Source organism: Notothenia rossii (assembly GCF_949606895.1).
Source record: "Notothenia rossii genome assembly, chromosome: 5".
Classification (NCBI taxonomy): domain Eukaryota; kingdom Metazoa; phylum Chordata; class Actinopteri; order Perciformes; family Nototheniidae; genus Notothenia; species Notothenia rossii.
Window position 1 is genome coordinate 7864971 of NC_136903.1, and position 21212 is coordinate 7886182.

The following is a 21212-nucleotide window of genomic DNA, read 5'->3' on the forward strand; positions in this document are numbered from 1 at the left end:
TACAAGAACAAGACATAAAACATAAACATAAACAGGGGGCAGAAATGGAAGTGTAAGTGGGGGGGGGAGAGTGAGTTATTGTTGGAAGGCGATGTAGAACAGATGAGTTTTAAGGATTGAACAAATGGGACATCCACTCAAATGATATGCAAAAACATGACCAGCTGCTCTTCTCTCCTCACCGTCTGAAGTCAAACAGCGGCATGGAGACTTTTCCCAGCAGCTCCGGAGCTTTCCTCTGTTTGTTGGAGTCCGGAGAGCCGCTGGCGTTCTGGTTCAAAACCCCGAACAGAGTCAGACTCAGAGTGGACTCCAGAGGGAGGACCGCTACTGCTATAGGGAAGTTGATCCTGGGAGAGACAAGTCGAAGTAAGACGAAGGAAAGAACAGAGCAAACAGCATTTTGTAGTTCTGAGGGAAACGTCAAAGAGGGGAGGAGAGGACATGTATATACTTATTTATCAAACAAGGAGACAAGAGAAAAGAAGAAAAAGGCGAAAGGGAAGGAGAGAAGTGGAACAGAAATAAGAAATGAGAGGAAAGGAAAGTTAAGAAAAAAAGAAAGGGAGAAAAGAGGAACAATTTGAAGGAGAGAAGAAAGGAAATAAGAGAGCAAACAAATAGGTTGAGAAAACAGGAAAGGAAAGCAAGTGTAAGGATGGACGAGGAAAGGAGAGGAAAGGAAAGAAGAGAGGAAAGGAAAGGAACAGAAATCACTCACAGTTCGTCCCACTTGATGTGGTAGAAGAAGTTTTTGTATGTGCCCACTCTCTTGGACTGGACCGGTTTGAACAGGTTCTTGCCGTTGTGTGTGAGGGAACACATCAGGAAGTACTTCTCATAACTGCAACAACACAACACATAACAATAATATTAGCCACTGTACCCACATGCATATAATTCACTGTAGAAGTGAAAAAAAAAAGTTAAATAGTTGCCAGGAAACGGCCATTACCAGGGACTGTGAAAGACATTGACACTAGCTGAAGAAGTGCCATATCGGTGCATGTGTGTAGATATGTACAATTTCATTTAGTGTGGGTTAACTCCTATGCACTTTGAGTCCTGTGTCACATGACTACTGTTTAAGGGCTCACTGCCTTGCTTATGAGCAACTCATAGATAAGTGAGGAAGAGGGTATCATCTTGTTTATGTTCCCCAACTAGACTACACCCGTCAATTTGGGACGTAAAACAGCAACCGACAGGAATTGATGGAATTACAAAACTTATTTGAAATCAACATAAAAGGTGGCAACGTTTCTCTTTAATATGTATTCATTGAATGATTTGATTAATAAAGAAATGTGAAATAGGTCTAGGTGTTTCAAAGAAGTGTAACATACAGGACAGTGTGGGACTCTGTGCATTCCCACTATGCCTCAGAGAAGAGGTAACTGAAACCACCTGTGTGGGCGGACCATGATGTGCTCTAAAACCGTAAAACCACTACCCATTACCATACCTCTATGCTCGCATGCATTGAAAAACAAAACCCTTACAGTAATAACATTTAAAGGGAATATTGCATGCACATTTTGTTATATAGACAAAAGGGTTTTATGTATCCAGATGTGATGCAATGAAACTAACCACTCGATGAAGACATGATAAATAACCCTCAGAGTTTCTATAGGAGATAGATATGCGAGTCAATAAGAGGAAACACACATTGTTTACTACGACAGGCTGGATCCCTGCTCAGTGCCATCTGTGTTGGCAGCTCAGTCCGTGTCTCAATATGTTGTAAATGCGGGGGCATCTGCGGGGGCATCTACTGAGGCTCCAGATGGATGACACACGAGCCGCAACAACTCCAAACACTCAACACGGTTTACAGTAACACCACAACACAACAGATATGCTTTGATCCTAGACGGTGCTGGGAGACACTGAACTCGCTCTGTCACTCTGGCTTCAGGATGTGAGGAGCTAAATATTTTTTCGGAGTTGTCTTCGGAATGACTGTCACGGCAGCAATGTTTAGGGCTGGCTTAAAATAGCAGCTGGAAGAGGCAGTGCTGGAGTAAATAGGCCTGTTATTAAGCAGTTCCTCTCGTTATGATCGCCTCACTGGCTGACCAGAAAATGACTAAGGAAGGAAACTGACTATATCTTAGAGTCAGGGTCACTGGAGATACATGTTAAAGGGGCCCTATTATGCTCATTTGCATGGAGATAATTGCATATAATGCCTCTGTTTACTCTCTAATGTTCAAAAAGCTCTTTATTTCTCTCATACTGCCTGTGCTTCAGCACCTCTTTTCACCCTCTGTCTGAAACCAGAGCCCAGTCTGCTCTGAATGGTTAGCTGGCCGGCTCTGTTGTGATTAGTCAACCGCTTAGAGATGTCCCGCCCCTTAGCCAATCACGTACAATTTCATGGAGCGCTAGCCAATAGAAGTGTTACGTACTGAAAGGAGTCAAATGGAGGCGTTTCAGACAGGGAGGGTGGGAGAGAACTTTGGGATTTTAGCCTTTGCAGACCATTTACATGCACACAAACCTAAATGGCACACTACAGGAAAGGGAAAATCCCAAAAAGCAGAAAAGGGCCTTTTTAAATCTGAGCTTAATCTCTTTGTCTTGGTTGGTGTCTCACTAAAGTATAACCAAAGGCTGTTCATCATCCAGACAATAGGTGAACATAGAGATATATAAATAATATAATCTTTCCATATTTGCAAAAAAAATTCAGTGTAATTTCAAAACGTTTGATCCTTCTTTCTTTTTTCCTACGTCAAGACACCCAAAATAGCGTCTCATAAATGTCTAGACTTCACAAACCTATGCAACTGCGGGAGGGTTTTTCCGAAAGGCACTGACTCTGGCTACTGATGCATGACAGAGCTGGGAACGGAACATTTGTCTCGACTCCGCGGCCCAGACACACGCAGGAGATAAAGTCGGAGTGAAACTGGACACTGGCATGGAAAAAGAAGACGTGGGGTGCAACACCGGAGCCGTTTGTTCAGTAGAAGAAAACAAAACTGTGTGCTTCGACGGCAAAGTCTGCAAGCCTGTGGAAAAACACTTGCTGCTCAACAAAATGTGTTATTGTAAAACTGTAATCTAGAGAGAAAGCCTTGTCTTTTCTCATATCGTTGGTTCTTGGGAACTAAGCTAATATATTCATTTGGCTAATAGGGTGATTAAAATGCTGCACTGCCTTCTTCTGCTTCCTGTCCTTATCCCTGACTCGATCTTAACAATGAAGTAAAGTGTGGGTTGCTCTAATAATAGTGAACAAGTGGGTGATTAAGGGCTCTAATGATCCTACAGCAGAGGAAAGAGTACTTCAAATGTCATCGTTTAGCGTTCATCATGTTGGAATATGAAACGCTCTGCTGCAGAATACATCCAGCTCCATTCTTCATTCGGTCCTGCCCCCTGATGTCATCCTCTAACGAGTTTACGGGACAGTTTCCTCCCACAGGCCATTAGACTGTTAAACACCTGAACTTTTGAAAGAACATCCATAACATTCATCTGTTTGCAACTTATATCAATATTCCAATTACCGTAATTTTCGGACTATAAGCCGCACCTGAATATAAGCCGCAGCAGCGGCATACCACTCTCGGTTCCACTTTTACTTTTGCGCGCTACCTGTCTCACTCTTTTCCGGCCTCCAGCTTTTCCTGCTGGAACCCGCCGCTTAAAGGAGGGGGGCGCGGACCGGCCATAGAGCCCATAGAGTTAAAGGTGTTGGCCGTTAGCTGTAAAAATCCATAGATTAGCCGCACCGTTATATAAACCGCAGCGTCGAAAAATAGGGAAAAAGGCGCAGCTTATAGTCCGAAAATTACGGTACTTGTATATATTGACTGATACCTGATAACTGATGTTATATCATATATATATATCTGATAACTGAGCCTCAAAAGTTGAACATTGCTCAACTTTTGAAGCTCACGATGCTTGCAAAGCCATGCTCCGCTCCCCACAATGCAGTTCGGCGAAGATTAAAAATCTTATACGTCACCCCATTCAACTGAATGGGCGAAGCGTTGAAAGCATTTTTTTCATGCCTGTGTGTGGACGGGCCGTTAGAGCACTCCTGCATTTAACTTGCAACATTTTGACACTTTTAATGTTGTATTGCACAATAGTATTTATTCTGATGTATATTTCATTCTATTTGTTTGTATTTACTTGCACTATTCTGTCTGATTTATTGTTGTTGCTCTGTCCGAGGAGCCTGTGACCTAAGATGTTCATTGTCATAACTACACTGTAGCTATGAACACATGACAAGCCTTGATGCAGCGTGGTTGATCCAGTGTTTACCTGCTGACCCAGTGGGCCGGGATGCCATGCAGCGCGAACAGAGTGAACTGAAGGTGGTCTGTGGTGCCGGAAGCTTCTTTGCTGCTTATCCCCTCCACGCCTTCTCCATCTGCAGCCTGGGGCAGCGGGGGGGAGTTGAAGGAGGTGGAGGGGGGGCAGAAGGAGCGCAGGTAGAGTTTGGCCAGATCGTACACAGCTTGAGTCAGTGAGGCCATGCCCTCCTCCACAGGACTGCTGTGACCTGAGAGAGCAGAACACAGTCATTAGAATACATACGTGGTACAACGACGCCCACACTGCCTAAAGGAAAAAGCGCTTTCCTTGAGCGGATGAAAAAGTTTGTCGAATGGCTCAAGAACGCAGAGGAGGAGGAGTCCCAGTCAGAGGAAGAGGAGACAGACCTCCGGCTAAAACTACCATCATGATTTGTATTTTTACATTATCATAGCACCAGATGCAGTAGAGGGACTTATTGCAGAAGACTGTCTGTATTTCTCTATACTAAAACTGGAATATGGAATACTGGTTTTGTTCAAAGCTGCTTTTGAGGTTTGTTGTATACATTTCTAACAAAAGCAAAACCAAAATAAATTGAACTGGGATTTTCCAGATTTCAGACAATATGTTGCTTATTAAATCTACTTTCTCTTATGAATGTAACTTATTATTCATTTGTGTGTGACTAGCGACAGAGGAAACCATCTTTTTGAGCCTAGTCGAAATGTTGCTTTTAAAAAGACTAAATGCTAACAAATATGAATTAAAGCAGTTTCTTCAAAGCATATTTTGTCAGATAAAACATGTGACACATTTTGGAAATTACACTCTAGTTATTGGAAATATTGGGATCAAACAAACAATCCTATGCCGCCACCAATGATATTAAATTCTGCAAATAGTATCAGAAAATGAATGTAGCCCGATCTTATCTGAATCTGTCCGGAAACTGGGATACACAGAATGATTACACAAACAAATAGATACAAATTAAACAAGCTTTATGAAGGATGCTATGAAGCTTTGAATGATTAATACCGTAATAGAATCAGCCACATAGTCTTTAAATAGCCTTAGACACTTGACAGTGACTTTATTTAAAAGTGATTTTTGTCTGTAATTTATCTTTGCACCACATTGACATGATAAGCTGCAACAATCACATTTCAATTAAACAAGTGGAGTGTGTGTGTGTGTGTGTGTGTGTGTGTGTGTGACTGTGTGTGTGTGTGTGTGTGACTGTGTGTGTGACTGTGTGTGTGACTGTGTGTGTGACTGTGTGTGTGTGTGTGTGTGTGTGTGTGTGTGTGTGTGTGTGTGTGTGTGTGTGTGTGTGTGTGTGTGTGTGTGTGTGTGTGTGTGTGTGTGTGTGTGTGTGTGTGTGTGTGTGTGTGTGCGCGCGTACCATTTGACGATTGACCAGACGATGTGGATCCCATCTGCAAAGCAAAACAAGTTGATCTTACAAACATTTCCTCACATGTAAACAAGGCGAGTATGTGAAGTATGAGTGTTAGCCCACCTTGGGGGAGCGTGTCTGGGGTAAGTTGACGGAGTGTTTCAGCCTTTTGACGGCCTCAGTGATGGCCTGGGTCTCCGTCTCGTCCAGAGCACAGCACAGGTTCTTCAGAGTCTGCACCACCCGCTCCACCGACTTGTACTGGGTGCTCTGAATATAGAGATACACGTTGGTCAGAGGTGGGAAGTAGTGGAGTACAAATACCTCGTTGCTGTACTTAAGTACATTCCACTACTTATTTTTCGGATCACTTTTTACTTCTTACCTTTTTAACACAAATACCTTTATTTTCTACTTCTCACATTTTCCAAACAGACTGGTTCCTTTAGTGTGAATGTGTGTTTGGTGGCGTGATCATTATTATTTAGAGTCATTGCGTGCCTATTGATTTGAACACGATCCGTGTATCCATCATTTCCTGGTCTTCTCTAAAGAAGAGGGACCAATGAAAACGTTGTCATGTTGCCGTTGGTCACCATGGAAACATTCATTAGCTAACAATGAAATTATTGTTCTATTAATATAAAGGGAGGTCAGGTACTCTTTAAAACAGCTGCTAGTTATGGGTACTTTTTACTGAAGTACATTTCAAAGCCCTCTTTACTTTGACTTGAGTAAAGAAGTTTAGTCAGAACTTCTACTTTTACCAGAGTATTTTTGAACACGAGTATCTGTACTTCTACTTGAGTATTTTTGACGTTGTTGTAGCAAAAAATACTATTATTTGAACATGCTCATAACAGCCTGTTGTGAGAGGTATATCCTACACTTTTGTTTTCAGCTTGTCTCTAAACAGTAAACCACATTGTTAAAAACAAGACTCACACATCAGGAGGCCTCTGTGAGAGAACACCAACAATTCATCACACAGACTCATCTAAACACTGATTTTAATTGAAACCAGCCTACTTTGTGTCCAAACACGTCGTAATACAACATCATTTGCATTCTAAAAGAGCATCAATTACTGAACATGCCATTAATCTGTCTGTCTGGCTCACTGGATAAATCTCGATTCATTCATCAGGTTAAAGTCGTGTTGAGGTGGGGAGTGGAGTTTAACTTCAGTCTGCATTCAATTACTCAACAGTAACACACACAGGCTGAAATCCAGATGTGGCATTTCTAGAAAGCATGCCTTCAAGGTATGTAATGGTATACTCAGATTTATGTGTGGGGTAGACATCACAAGACCAAGTTCAGACTCATTCTTCCGTTACATTGAGTTACAAGGGAGCTTCACAAAGGTCCATTTTTAAATCTTTCTACACGAATATATTCAGGACATGTCAATAGATGGTCTACACATTTAAGCTAATCATGTCATTAGTTTAACATTATTTAAAAATACCCTCTTGGGGGGGAAGGCTAAGAATTCACAGCACAATGCGAGGCAACACAATTTCATCACATCATACGAAATCATCACAAATATGTGTCCATGTTTTTACTTTTCAGAACTGCAAAGGGACGACACGTACCTCATTTTGAAGGCAGATGTTGACCTGATTGTGATATCCTTCTAAATAATCAGCCAGGCCTTGTCTGCAAGAAGTCACACACAAAGAGAGAAAAGTGAGGAATGAGAAACAAGAGGACAAACCGTGTTTCAGTTATTATCAGTGATAGTCAGATCAGGAATGAATGTAAAAAGTTGACTTTAGGTAACCATAAACAAGTAGTAGTAGCGTACTATAGGAAAGGGAAAACCACAAAAAGTATATTAGGGCCTCTTTAACTCAAACTAGGTAAACATTTTGAAGACAAGATTTGAGATGAACCTAAAAGAAAACAGTGTGTCATGGTTCTTCAGAAACGAATTTCCAATCTACAAAGAAAATATAGATTTTCCCATTAACCATAGGACCTTCATACCTGGTGACATTCTCCTTGAACGGCCTCTCCACTTGGCTCAGCTGCTTCTCCAAATCTATCACAGAGACGTCATCTTCAGCCTAAACAAAATCAATCAAGGTTCATTAATGAAGCACATCAAATGATATCATTGAGATCACAATTAGTGTGTCAGAGATCTCCAGCAGGGGGACACACGTTGCAAGTGAATCTTAGTGGCTCAACACGACATGTACTATGACACAGTTCAATAAGAGCTCTTATGTTAGCGTGATGGAGTGACGTACGCTGCGAGCCAAGTCTCTTCTCATGGTGGAGTGAGAGAGGAGCTGTAAAGTGATCTCGTTCTCCCACTTCCTGCAGTTCTGGACGTACTCATGGCTGCCCAGGCTGTGTTTACTGGGGCACAGAAAGGAGAGGTTAAGGAAACCATGGTGTATGATGAAAACACATTCACTGATAAACACTTTCACAACTGAAGCCAGCCTGGATTATCCTGACTATCAAAATAATATATGTTTAGTCTCTATTTTGGGGGACAAAACAATTGAACATTGTTTTAGTAATTGGTTGTTGTTACTGAGGTTTTGAAGATATGTAATCAGTGTCATAAAAACAAAAATGTGGAGAATATAAGAATAAATAGAAATATAAAGACATATCAAAATGTAAAAAAATGATAAGAATTTTTATTTATTTTCATGGTTATTTTTGTATATATTTATTTATATATCCTTTAAAAATCTATTTTATTCGTTTATTTTGCACATATGAATTGATAATTCTTTATATAATCGTATTTATTTATATCCCTTTATTTTTTATAATTATTTCCCCTTTGCTTTTGATTTTGATATTTAAAAAGTGAATACAGGTGAAGCAAAGATGTAATGGTTGAATGCATCAAGGAAAACACAACAATCTTGATGTTCAGGTGTACGGCTTGCATTGTATTTGTAAAGGTTAAAACCATCTAAAAGCACACACACAGGTCTCTGCAAAGCTACCTCAGATTAAAAACACCAAGTCATATATTCATAGAAATGGCAACAATGAGTTACGGGCATCCTGGTTGTATTTTGAACACACTTATGTAACTTTGAAAATTTGAGTGCACTGGGCCTTTAAGTCGTGCTATGGGAGTAACCATTCCCATGTCTCCCAGATTAGAGGGAGAAGAGACATTCCTCTGTGGAGGAGGTGTAGGAGGGAGGGGGGGAAAGATATAGAAACATCCGCCAGTCTCTTTTGTACAAAATGTGAGCGGTTGCCAAGAGTGATCGAGAGAAAGGGGGAGGGTCGAATTGAGAGCATAAGAAAACAAACCTATCCAAGACCCCGTGAATAATTAGGAAAACTGCCGAGTCAGCATGGGAGGGAGAAAAAAAAAAAGATTCCTAACATGTTATGGAGCTTCTTCTTATTCGACATTGTTGTGTACTCACTTCTGCAGCACCTCCTCCCTGCCGCAGACTTTGAGCAGGTAGCTGGAGAAGTCCACCTGGTCCAGGTCGTCATGAACCCAGCACAGAGTCTGACTGATCAGCAGCTCCACGGGAGAACTCACTGAAGAGGGGGGGGGGGGGGGGGGAGATGGAGGGGGAGGAGAGGGAAGAGATAGAGGGTGTTCAGGGATATTGATGGAGGACAAGGGATGGAGACGGATGTGAGGGAAAGAGTGAAAGACGGATCAGGGGTTGGTGAAAAGATAGAATGAAGAATTATAAAAACGAAGTCGAATGCTTTTAAAGTCCCTTTATCTAGAACTCATGTTTAAACCTAAAAGAACATACTTAGCCTCCCAAGCGACTGTCATGAATAAGATAGCATATTCTTTATTGTTTTCTATCCAGTTTCAATGATCTTATTATGCTGGTGTTGTTGCTCACTCTAGATGTATGAACTATTGTTAGATTTCACTTACAGGAAACTAAAAACAAGAGGGAACACGATGAAAGGTGTGTCAACACGAAGTGGCTTTGTGGTGGCTCACGAGAAGAAACACAGGAATGTTTGAAGCAACGTGTCCCACACATGGACACATTTTAATAGGAGGGATCAGAGGTAAGGTGCCAATCATGTCATGCAACAATATCATACAGTTGACTAAAATAAGACAGACTTGTTGAAGACGAATACCCATTTGCTGCTGTGGGAACTGAACGCTTGATTTTAGTATATGGGATTTCTCTCCCACCGCAAACCCTGCTGCCATGTTTTAAACAGATCATGTTTCAAACCTGTTCTCGAATCAAAGGAACCACAGCTGTGTGTGCTGTGGAAGGATATTATTCGGGGGTGTTGGGGTCAGCTCTAGATGTTTGTGTGTGTTCCGATATCTGATTTGTTTGGCCGGGGAAGGACTGATAGAATACATGTCAGATTATTGGGCTGTTTAGCCATTTCTGACAAGGTTTAAACCCACTCTTAACCTCGCCATCAACGGGCACACACACACACACACACACACACACACACACACACACACACACACACACACACACACACACACACACACACACACACACACACACACACACACACACACACACACACACACACACACACACACACACACACACACACACACACACACACACACACACACACACACACACACACACACACACACACACACACACACACACACACACACACACACACACACACACACACACACACACACACACACACACACACACACACACACACACACAACCCTTCAGAGTAATGGTGCGTCTTGTCTTACAGCTTATATCAGTAGCTTTAGGGCCCTCTGTGTGTGTGTGTGTGTGTGTGTGTGTGTGTGTGTGTGTGTGTGTGTGTGTGTGTGTGTGTGTGTGTGTGTGTGTGTGTGTGTGTGTGTGTGTGTGTGTGTAGCTGTGGTCCACAGGGTAATGCGTGTGTTGGAGTGTTTTGTCACAAAGCCATTAGACTGGCTACGCCTAATTCTGTGTGAGCTGGTGAGGGAATTCCCAGCAATGCATTTTTTTAGGGTACAACTTCAAAAGAGGGGAAGATTTCTCCGTCGCATCCTGTTAACCATTTCACATATGGTTGGGGAATAGTGTTGGCAGGGTTAGATATGGGCACACGCCCAAACATTTTCAATGAATTCAACAATAAAGTGGTGGAAGAAGCACCCAGATGTTATACTTCAGAGCGAGTAGTAATACTGGAGTGCAAGGCTGAGCAATATGTAGATATTTTATTGATTGTATGGATGTGATTTTCTGATTTGAGACTGTTCTAGCTGTATTTGTCATTTTACATTATACCCTGAAATATTGTCGAATAACAAGGTATGTGGTAAGAAATATTTTTTATATTGTGCCTATTCATCCATGTATCTTTACTTTGAGTGTTAGCATCAACATACAAATAAAGTATTCATTATGAGTGGCCATTTTTGAGTATCCCTTATGTAGTACATCTCCTGTTGATAAAGGTGTTTTTCTTAATATTTGTTATAATAATATATAATAATCTATTAGTTAATTTATTGTATGTATTAATAATGTAGATCTGCAAAGTAGCTAGTGCTTTAAGTTATCAAATAAATGCATGAGTAAAAGTATAAAGTAGAATTAAGTGAAAATAGTCAAGTTCAGTAGAAGCACCTCAGATTTCTACTTAATACAGGAGTACTTGAATAGATGTGTACTTATCTCCATTCCACCTCTGACAAAAACACACAGTTGTCTAAGGACTAAGGAGTAAAGTGGGATGGAAAAAAACAATACGTCACTAATTCAAATGTAATCAGCGTAACTAGTAACTTATGGAGGACTCAGGTCCAATAGCTATCGTGTTAGATCCACAATTCCAAGGGTGGCGAGATTGCCTACATATTTCAGAAGGGAAGGAGGAATGACCTAATTCCTACGTGAATCAGAGCAAACAGAGATTTGTGCTTCTGTGACAAACCCAGCTGTCAGACTCAGAGGCAAATGGAAAGAGATAATTAGAAACAGTCAAATGTTATAACAGGGTAGAAAAAGTAAGAGTTTGAGGCTGAAAAGCGTGCATATTCGAAGGCGTATTTAATCAGTTTCAGTGACTCAAAGATGCTCATGTAATCTAATCTCTCCGCAGCTGAACTCTCACCGACAGTAGAAACGTCCTGCATGTCACGGACACGCTACATAAAAACAAACAAAGCAGCATGTCTTTATTTGTCCTCGACAAATAAAGACATCTTGAGACAGACTGTAACAAGATGCATCAGGGCTTTCGGTTCTATCAGGCTACATTGGCTGTTTTTTGAAACGCTGAATTTAATTCTAACTCAATTGCTCGTTTATATAATGTACACAGGACTAAAGCAGTCATCTTTACGTGTGAGATGAGGACCATCGTGGTGTTTCCTCCTCTCCTACAGTAACCTGAGCACATTCCCAGCATTTCTCCCCTCTGCCATCATTTTTAGAATATATTCAATTTTCAGAATCCTAATTAAATGTCTCTGTCTGTATTTATAAAGTAATCTCTTTCCCGTATTCTCCCGTGTCATTTTCCCGTGTCCCTCCCTCCCAGCTCTCCCTTTGCCCTTCTCTCTGTCTTTTTCACTCATTTCAGTATTTCTTTTTACTCCTTCCATCTCTCCCTATTCAGCCACAGTATTTCAGGAATCCCCAGAATCCGAGGAGTTCACTCTGGAAGAACAGATTTGCTTTCTTTCTGCCAGCTCTCTAGAAAAAAAAGGGCAAACGCAGAGATGCCACAGCAGAATTAAACCGAGGGCAGCAGATTATTTATTCTAAAGTGCTTTTTGAACTGTTGGCAAATATATTGATGTATTATGCCAATGTGTTATGCTAAGATCACTCTTTACTCAACATATTTAGTTTTTATTTGGAATGTAATTAAACAAGACAATCAGCCAAAAGTAGTATTATTATTATTTGCCCCTTTTCTTTGTTTGTTTGTTTGTTTGTTCGTTCACCGTGTAAAGCGGCCTTGGGTCCCTTGACAGGGTATATGCAGGAAACCCGAAGTCAGATGTAAGACCTTTCAAGACCTTTTTTAAGACCCTTTCCATACATTTTAAGACCTCATCGCCACTTCGAGTTTTAACTAGGTCTGCTCAATAAATCGTATTTTAAATCTCGATTACGATTATGGCTTGCAACGATTACGAAAACAACGTAATCGAAATAAAACGATAATTTTTTATTATTACTTTTTTTTTTTTTTAAATACTTTTTTTTTTTTGGGGGGGTTTTCAGTTGAATTATACTTAAAGTTCAGGATAATCAACTGTTAAAAAAAATACTGTTCACATTTTTTTTCTCCAATAAATGGATGTTTTCAAAGTCAATGAATAATCGCATTTAATAATCGCAATTATAATTATTGACCCAAATAATCGAGATTATGATTTTTGCTATAATCGAGCAGCCCTAGTTTTAACCGGTTACCTTGACGACACACTTTACCTCACATTAACTATATACAGTATTGATTGTCCTTCCTCCTTATCTTCCAACCATTTGGACGCAGACTTGCATTTCCCCATAACGATGTTGTTTAACAACCGGCGTAAACGGACCTTCGCGCGCTATCAAGCAGTGAGCGTGCGATGTCCTGTTCAGATGACGTCAAATCCAACGGGATGCCATAAATAAACTCCACAGAATCACACTACACACCTACGCAATGATTACATTCAGGCAGACTGTAGAATACAACCTCTTTGGACCATTTATAAACTTATTGAAAACAAGCTACACAATGTAATACCTTGGGAAATGCCGTTTAATACTTTTTAATAGCCTTCATTTTCGCTAAATAGATTTATCAACTTTTAATACTTTTTAAGACCCCGCGAACACCCTGCTTGAGAGGCGCTATACAAATGCCATCTATTAATATATTATTATTAAGTATTGTAATAACTTCTGCATTATTGAGTAAAAGTTGCTCATTTCCACAGCGGATAAAAGTAAAAAATAAATAGAAACGTAAGATAGTAAGACTAAAAGATGAAAGTAAGAGAAGAGAGAGTGAGAATGGAAAGACTAAGGAGAAAAGATCAAATAAAGAACAGGAGATCACAGCAGAGGAAGGCAATGTAATGAACATTTAAATTATTCGTGGGTGAGGCAGGCTCAAGAGACTTAAGTGGACAACATTGCAAAACAGAGAGGAAGAAGAGAAAAAGAAGGATGAGGAGATGCTCCAAGGAAACAAGGGTGGAGGAAAATATTGTAATGCCCGAAAAGGGAGGGGCAACTGGAGATAGGACAGTGGAAAGAACAAAGAAGAGGCGACACAAGGAAATAAATGAAGAATGCTAAATTCTCTTCCTGTCCTCGATCACTGTCTGAGTCTTTCTATCCACGCTTCAAAGTCGAACTGAAGCCCTTTGTTTGAGGAGAGCAGATTCCAGTAATGACCCGAGGAATCCAAACACCAACAATGTGGGTCAACGCACGACATAGGAAGTACAACCAGGAAACAAACTCATACTAGGAAAGAAGGAAATGCATCTAGGAAGTGAACAGTAGGATGAAAGGAGATAAACTCAGCAGAGGCAGGAAGACAAAGTAAACTAGGAGTCAACACAGGAAGCTAGGAAAAAACAATTAGGCTGAGTGAAGTACTCAAATATACTTCCTATAGGTTGTTGCTGGGCTATACAGAGCTATACTGTGTGAGTCAATGAGACAGTCTGTTACATACGGAGGGTGCTTGAAGGGGCCCTATTATGCTTTTTGGGGATTTCCCTTTCCTTTAGTGGGTTATTTAGGTTTTTGTGCATGTGAAATGGTCAGTAAAAGATACAATCCCTGTGTTATCCCAGAGGGAGTTTTTATAGAGCGCTTGTTGAACATTAAGGTGCTGTTTACACGAGAACGCAAACGGTTGTATCTGCTACTTTTCTCTTTCGTATAGACCGTTCGTTCACACGAGTCCGTAACGGAAACGCGGAAACGGACCCCGTTAACGATAACGGGTCCCAAGGTGGATAGATCTGCAACCAGAACGATATGGGGGGTCAAACAGCTCAGTGTGTACGCCCTATACGATCATTTCCTGATAACGATGAAGCCATAGCCCCGCCTCTCCCCACCTCTGCTGCTCACTGCTGTAGCATGGTCAGTAGCTAATGCTACTGCTACTGACCATGCTACAGATGTTAGTGCAAAATCTACAACTCCTCTACCACAACCATCAGCAACAAGTGGACATGGAGAATTACACGAACTACATGTGGCTACATCCACGGCGGGGAATAAACAGAAGGGCAACCATGGCAACCATGCTCGGGGGTCTTCTTCGCTGCTTTTGGTGTATTTTGTGGCGGAAGTACAGCGCCACTTACAGGCCGGGCATATGTACTACAGCGTCTCCAGCGCTTTCGAGCGGTCTCGTTTGAACAGAATACTTTTTTGATATAGTATTCGTTTTGTTTGCGTTTCGTATGCGTTTGCGTGTAAATGGGGTCTAAAGCATGGAGACATGTCATGTTAGCATAATGGGGACCCACTCAGGGACCCACCGACACAGTATGAACTTGCGTCAGGCATTTAGGGTTAATTTGCCAGACAAAAAGGCAAACAGGACTGGCTGACTGCCCCCAGTGTGCTTTGCTTAACATCCCAAAAGACATGTCAATCACAGTAGTTGTAATGTTGTGTAAGTATCACGAGAGGTCAGCCAATAACAGCTCTCCAAAATACCCAGGGAAGGAAACCAAAGATCTGAGTTGGCCCTCTCTATTGCCCAACATAGCTACTGCATGGTGAGGGGACAAACCTTTATTTGTGCGGAAAAGGAACGTAGTGTACTTCCCACGCCAGAAATAAAAAGAAAAGAACAAGAGGAAAAAAACTGAAGTGGGGGTTCAGATTTGGCAGCTGTGAATGTCGTTTCCTCCTTCAGAGCGCTCATATCTGCAATCTGAGCTACTGACTCTTCGAGGAAAAGAGGGTACAAGGTTTCTCTTTTGGATGACTACAGTGGGATGGTGTTTTATCTGTATAGGATGTTCTGCACTTCCTAACACTGGGCTGCTTTTGCAATTAGATGTCCATTTAAAAACACATAGTATAGAAGCTGCTAAAATGTTATATTTGTTTATAATCCAAACCATTTGAGAATTGTATAATTTGCCTAGCCCAGCTAATAATGACATCAGGACTTGTGATCAGTAGGTTGATCCCTTAAATCTGTGTAATACTTTTAAAAGACAACCTTATTTAAACTCCTTACCACAAGTTTAACTTATCTTTTAAAAATCGATGATAAATAGACCTCATAATCAAAATTAAACCATGTTTTTTTATTTAAAAAAAGGTGAAGAAAATGTTGAAATCAGAGGAATATATCTTGATGGAGATACAAATTAGTGTATGTCCAAGTTTAGTCAGGATTACCTATTGAAACCATTTAAAATATTTAGTGGCACCATATATTGACACCAGATGGTAGCCATTAATAAAACACAATTGAATAAAAGTACATTTCTTTATCTCAATGAGACTTTCCTGTTTAAATAAAGGTTAAACTCAATTAATCATCCCTGTTATTTGTGTGGCAATAACATCAAATGAACTCTTATTCCGACATAAAAACATTTAGAAATTCACAGGAGGGTGAAGAACTGGTTCAAAGATGGTTTGTTCACATTTCTCTAAGATTTCACATTTGTGTAACTTACCGTCACAGGTGAAGGTCACAGGCTGTTGAGACTCTGAGATTTCAATAGAAACTTTGACAGAGCAGCTGTTCTCTCCTCCGCTGTCCCTCTGCGTGATGACCGGGCTCAGGACGTAGCCGGGGTTGGTGGACGCGGCGTCATGAGGGAATTTGGAGCGCAGACTGGAAGGGGAACAAATAAAAACATTCACGACAGAGGAGAGTCAACACCTTTTGTCTGTACTTCGCCAGTGAAAAAAGTTTGGACAATTTTGCACTAATTGTACATTCCCAAAGATATTGAAGTGACTGTTATTTTGTATATAGATTGTTGTGTTTTTATTTAGGTCTTAATGTGTGCAGATGTAAAAATGTGTCTTTGATTCTGTGTGTATACATATATATATATATATACACATATACATATTTGCACACGTATTTTTTATATACATTTGTTTTATATTCGGGATTGTGGGAAACGGTATTTCGATCTCTCTGTCTGTACTCACAATAAAGTTGACTTTGACTTTGAAAACACAACAGCCTAAAACATAAATCGGATTGCTTGGATGAGTGGAAGAAGATGCATTATGGGTAGTCGAAAAGGAAGATTGATGGAGGGGAGAGGGAGAAATTAAATCGGAAAACAATTATTTGGACACTGATAAGTTCATATTTTTTCATTTGAAATGTACCACTTCTAATCAATATAGCGTTCTTGCACAGTATCATCATAACCCTGTCTTTAATGTCTTCTGTGTAATAGTTTTGGCTTGGGTTGTTGGGAGGGTAATCGATGATGAAAATGCTTTGGAATGACATTTCAAATCTTTCTTAATTTACAGTCTTATGGGAGGTTAGGTTACTTGTGATTGAGTGGAGAAGCAGACAGCAGGCGTTGACTCTGTAATGGAATTGAAAGTGGACTCCCTGAGCACAGCTTCGTCATCACTCCACCCAAACTAACTACTGGAGAGAAACACTAGGTACAGGCTAAGGAAACGTGAAAAACATGCAATTATGTTATAAATGCAGAACAATGTCTAACTATTCAAATACAAATGAGAAGAAATGCTATGTTAGCGTCATGCTCTAGGGAGGTCGATGGTGGTCACTTTGGTTATGACTGAATTATCTCAACAACTACAGGATGGATTGTCATGAAGTTTTGCACCGATATTCATGGACCCAAGACTGTAAAATCTGATGAGTGACTTTTACTCTATTGCCACAAGTTCATCTGGATAGGTCGGCACACATTTGTACAGAAGTTATCAGTTGGTGACTTCAATTGAGTTTGTTATAAGGCCACCATAAGGCTGACATGTAGTTTTGAGTGAAGAGCTTTATTGAAATGTTTGATACCATGGTTGGTTACACCTGGACCAACTGCAGCTGGAACATATTTACCTGAAGAGGCAAGTGTTAACATCATTACCTCCCTTTTGTGTAGGTTTTTCTTCTCCGTTGGATTCTTTAGTTATCAAATATACTCCTGAAGAGGTTAGCTTAAATGCTGCATAAGCATCAGTTATATCGGAACTGGAGAGTATCTATTCGATTTAAAGAAGATGAAGGAAGGGCACTGAAGGATTTTGTCGTGGCTTTTTTGACAGTCTAAAGTAATGTTTTCGACTGAGGGTTCGATTGACTGATGGTGCATCCAATAGGAAGTTTCCAATGATGCATTATCAGACGGTTCTGTAAACAATTGCCTCCGTTATTGCTTTCCTTTCACTAAAGTGGCATAGGTTGGCAGGGGAAAAATTTCAGCCATTTTGACATTGATAATACGTAATATTAATCATATAAATAAATCTAGAACACTCAAACAAGCAAGGAAGGGGAAGAGTAATCAACAAAGTGTTATTTTTATGCCATCTGGAAGGCTCTTACGTTGCTACGTCTTCACAGAAGGCGACAACCTCCAGGTTTTGAGCGTCCCGTTCCTCCAGGGCAGCATTCTTCAACAAACCTTTTCCTTTGTCCTACAGGAGCAAAGAGCAGACACACACAAAATGTCAGCGGACGAGAAAAGGACATGAGTAACAGGCTTGCGTCAAACAGAAGCAGGCCAGGTGGAGACAGGCAGGACATGAGGACAATGAGAGGCTGAGTTTCATTTATAGTGCGTCCAACACATATGAGCTCATTACATCAGGAGTGACTGTGGACTACAAAGGGCATTTTTAATGGAAACACCTCAGAGCTATGAATCCTGCAGAGTGAAAACACGGCCTGACATAACAAATAGAAACCACACAAAAGGTCTCCTGCCCCCTTTATGCCTTTGTCGTGAAAAAACGCATTGATTTAACATTTAATTAACGTTTAGTTTTTTTATACGTAAATAAAAAGGAAGATTGAAACAGCCTCTCTGGCACATACAATTCCCATTATACACGCCAGAGCTGCTCTTTACTTACACAGTGTTTCCCCTACCATTGTCTTGGAGGGGCGCTGCGCTCCGCCAACGGAGCCCCGCCAACGGAGCCCCGCCCCCCCCCCCCCCTGAAATTCAAGGTGTTTATAAAAAAAATAATTCAAATTTCTTTTTATTCATTTTTTATATATCTATATATATATATAGCACCAAATTGCAGCTAATCTATATCGACTGTCACTTTTCACATTGAACATGTGCTCTTTTATTAAATAAACACTTTCATTTTAAGTTGTGAGTTTAGTGTTTTTGACCCTAAGAAACACTGATGCATTAATCAATAACAATAATCCACAGCTCCTCTCTCTACCCCCCTCCCCCCCCACAAAAGATTCAGTACATTAAACACAAGATTAATAATAACACCAATACAACTGTACATTGACACAGCGTCCACACGGCAGCATGCGTTGAAGCTTGCCGGTGGGCGTGTCTGAAACTCGACCAACAACCAATCACATGAATCTCCCGCCCTGGACACACAAGCACGCGGTTTGATTGGCTAGAGCTTGTACTGGCCTATGATTTGATTGGCTTCCGTCGAAGCTTCAAAATTAGAACATTGCTCTACTTTTGAAGCGAGCAACGCGAAGCGACGGCACCACAAGGCAGTTCGGCAAAGCGTGACGTCACCCCACTCAAAGTGAATGGGCAGAAGCGTTGAAGCTTCAACGCACGCCGCCGTGTGGACAGGCCGTAACAGAGCAGTTCAAGAGCAATTTAAACAATAAACTAAAAGAAACAACGATGGACAAATAATGGCTGTAAGAAACTACACAATGAAGGGCGGTATTGTTTTTTCTTTTACTCATGTTTACTTAATATTTAAAGAACCGAGTTGACAGTTTTAAACCTGTTACACACACACACACACACACACACACACACACACACACACACACACACACACACACACACACACACACACACACACACACACACACACACACACACACACACACACACACACACACACACACACACACACACACACACACACACACACACACACACACACACACACACACACACACACACACACACACACACACACACACACACACACACACACACACACACACACACACACACACACACACACACACACACACACACACACACACACACACACACACACACACAGATCCTGAGACAGCTCCCGTAGGAATCACTGTGAGAGATTCCTGGCGGCTGGCCTGTTGCCGGGAACTCGCAGTTACACTTTTAACGGCTGACTTACTGCCAGCGACACAGGAATGTGCTTCCTGTGGCACAGGAAATTAGAAGAGAAAGGCCCCGCCCCTTCCTGGACAGGACTCTGGGCCCTCTGCAAAAAAGTAGCCTGTCATGGCTTGGAAATCTGCGAGTCTGACATCACTCAGGGAAGAGAAGGGAGAGGAAATGTTTGGAATGTGATAATAATCCTCAAAGATTTATGAGGAGATTTTGAACAGAGGGTTTTTATTAGCTCAGGGCGAAGTACGGCTTATGTTGTAAGGCTAATGATGGTGAAGATAGAAAAACGTTGTCATGACTTGTTGGAAGTCAAGTCAATTAACTTTTTATAGTTCTTTTAAGTTGTTGGATGATTGAAGGTTTTTTCCCAGAGCCCAAGAGAATTTATATAATGTTTTGTCTGAACATGTAAAAAAGACTTCTTTTTTTTTAACCATCAACTATTATAATACAAAGAAAATCCGAAAAATATACAAAAAATGTTTTAACAATTCTGTACAACATGATTTGACCTACACATGACATAGCTGCCAATGAAGATTCTGCTATTGAATTTCATTGAGTCAACATTTTGAGTTTCCATTAAATACAGTTAAATCACCTTTTTTCTCAAAGTAGTTAAAGAGCATTCATATTTAATTTGGCTATAAGACAATATATATTCTATGATCCTGGTTTGATGCCAGCCAGGGATCTTTGTTGTAAGTTGAACCATGTAAAATCATAAAAGGGCACGCAGGCGATTCTAAATAAATATACTGCTTTTGTGACAGTGTTTAAGGAGTATTTAAAAGTATGTATTAACAAAAACAAACCCATTATATTACATTACATGCCACTTGTTAGACGCTTTTATCCAAAGCAACTTACATACTCAATACTGTGGGCAATCCCCAAAGGAGCAATTTGGGGTGAAGTGTCTCAGGGACACAACGACATGCTGACTGCAGTGGGGTTTGAGCCTGTAACCCACTGATCCGAACACCAACGCACAACCCACTGTACCACACGCCCCCGTGACTGAGGTTGGTAAAAGCGCACGTGCCTGCTCCCCCGTGTTTCAAGTCAAATAAGGCAACAACCAAGAAATTATCTTAAAAATAAAAACGCAAAAACTTAAAATTACAAAGATCACAAGAGATATTTCTTGAACCATAACTTCAGAGAGCTTTGTTCCAAGTGCTGACCTGACACAACGCCGGGAGATAGAAATCTCTAAGTCAGCATGTG

General features: G+C 40.8%; 1 protein-coding gene across 1 annotated transcript in view; it reads right to left on the reverse strand.

Moving 5' to 3' along the window:
- The window catches only part of pik3c2a (phosphatidylinositol-4-phosphate 3-kinase, catalytic subunit type 2 alpha), a gene marked incomplete at its 3' end in the record, with an annotated part of 56583 nt that overhangs the window by 17034 nt on the left and 18337 nt on the right, over nt 1–21212 (reverse strand). The window contains exons 3-13 of the mRNA XM_079684585.1: nt 18200–18291; nt 16326–16486; nt 9106–9226; nt 7948–8059; nt 7682–7761; nt 7288–7351; nt 5810–5956; nt 5693–5726; nt 4291–4531; nt 722–844; nt 183–350 (exon numbers count right to left, since the gene is read on the reverse strand). Coding sequence (XP_079540711.1) covers nt 183–350; nt 722–844; nt 4291–4531; nt 5693–5726; nt 5810–5956; nt 7288–7351; nt 7682–7761; nt 7948–8059; nt 9106–9226; nt 16326–16486; nt 18200–18291 — 1343 coding nt within the window. The remainder of the gene's footprint in view (nt 1–182; nt 351–721; nt 845–4290; nt 4532–5692; nt 5727–5809; nt 5957–7287; nt 7352–7681; nt 7762–7947; nt 8060–9105; nt 9227–16325; nt 16487–18199; nt 18292–21212) is intronic.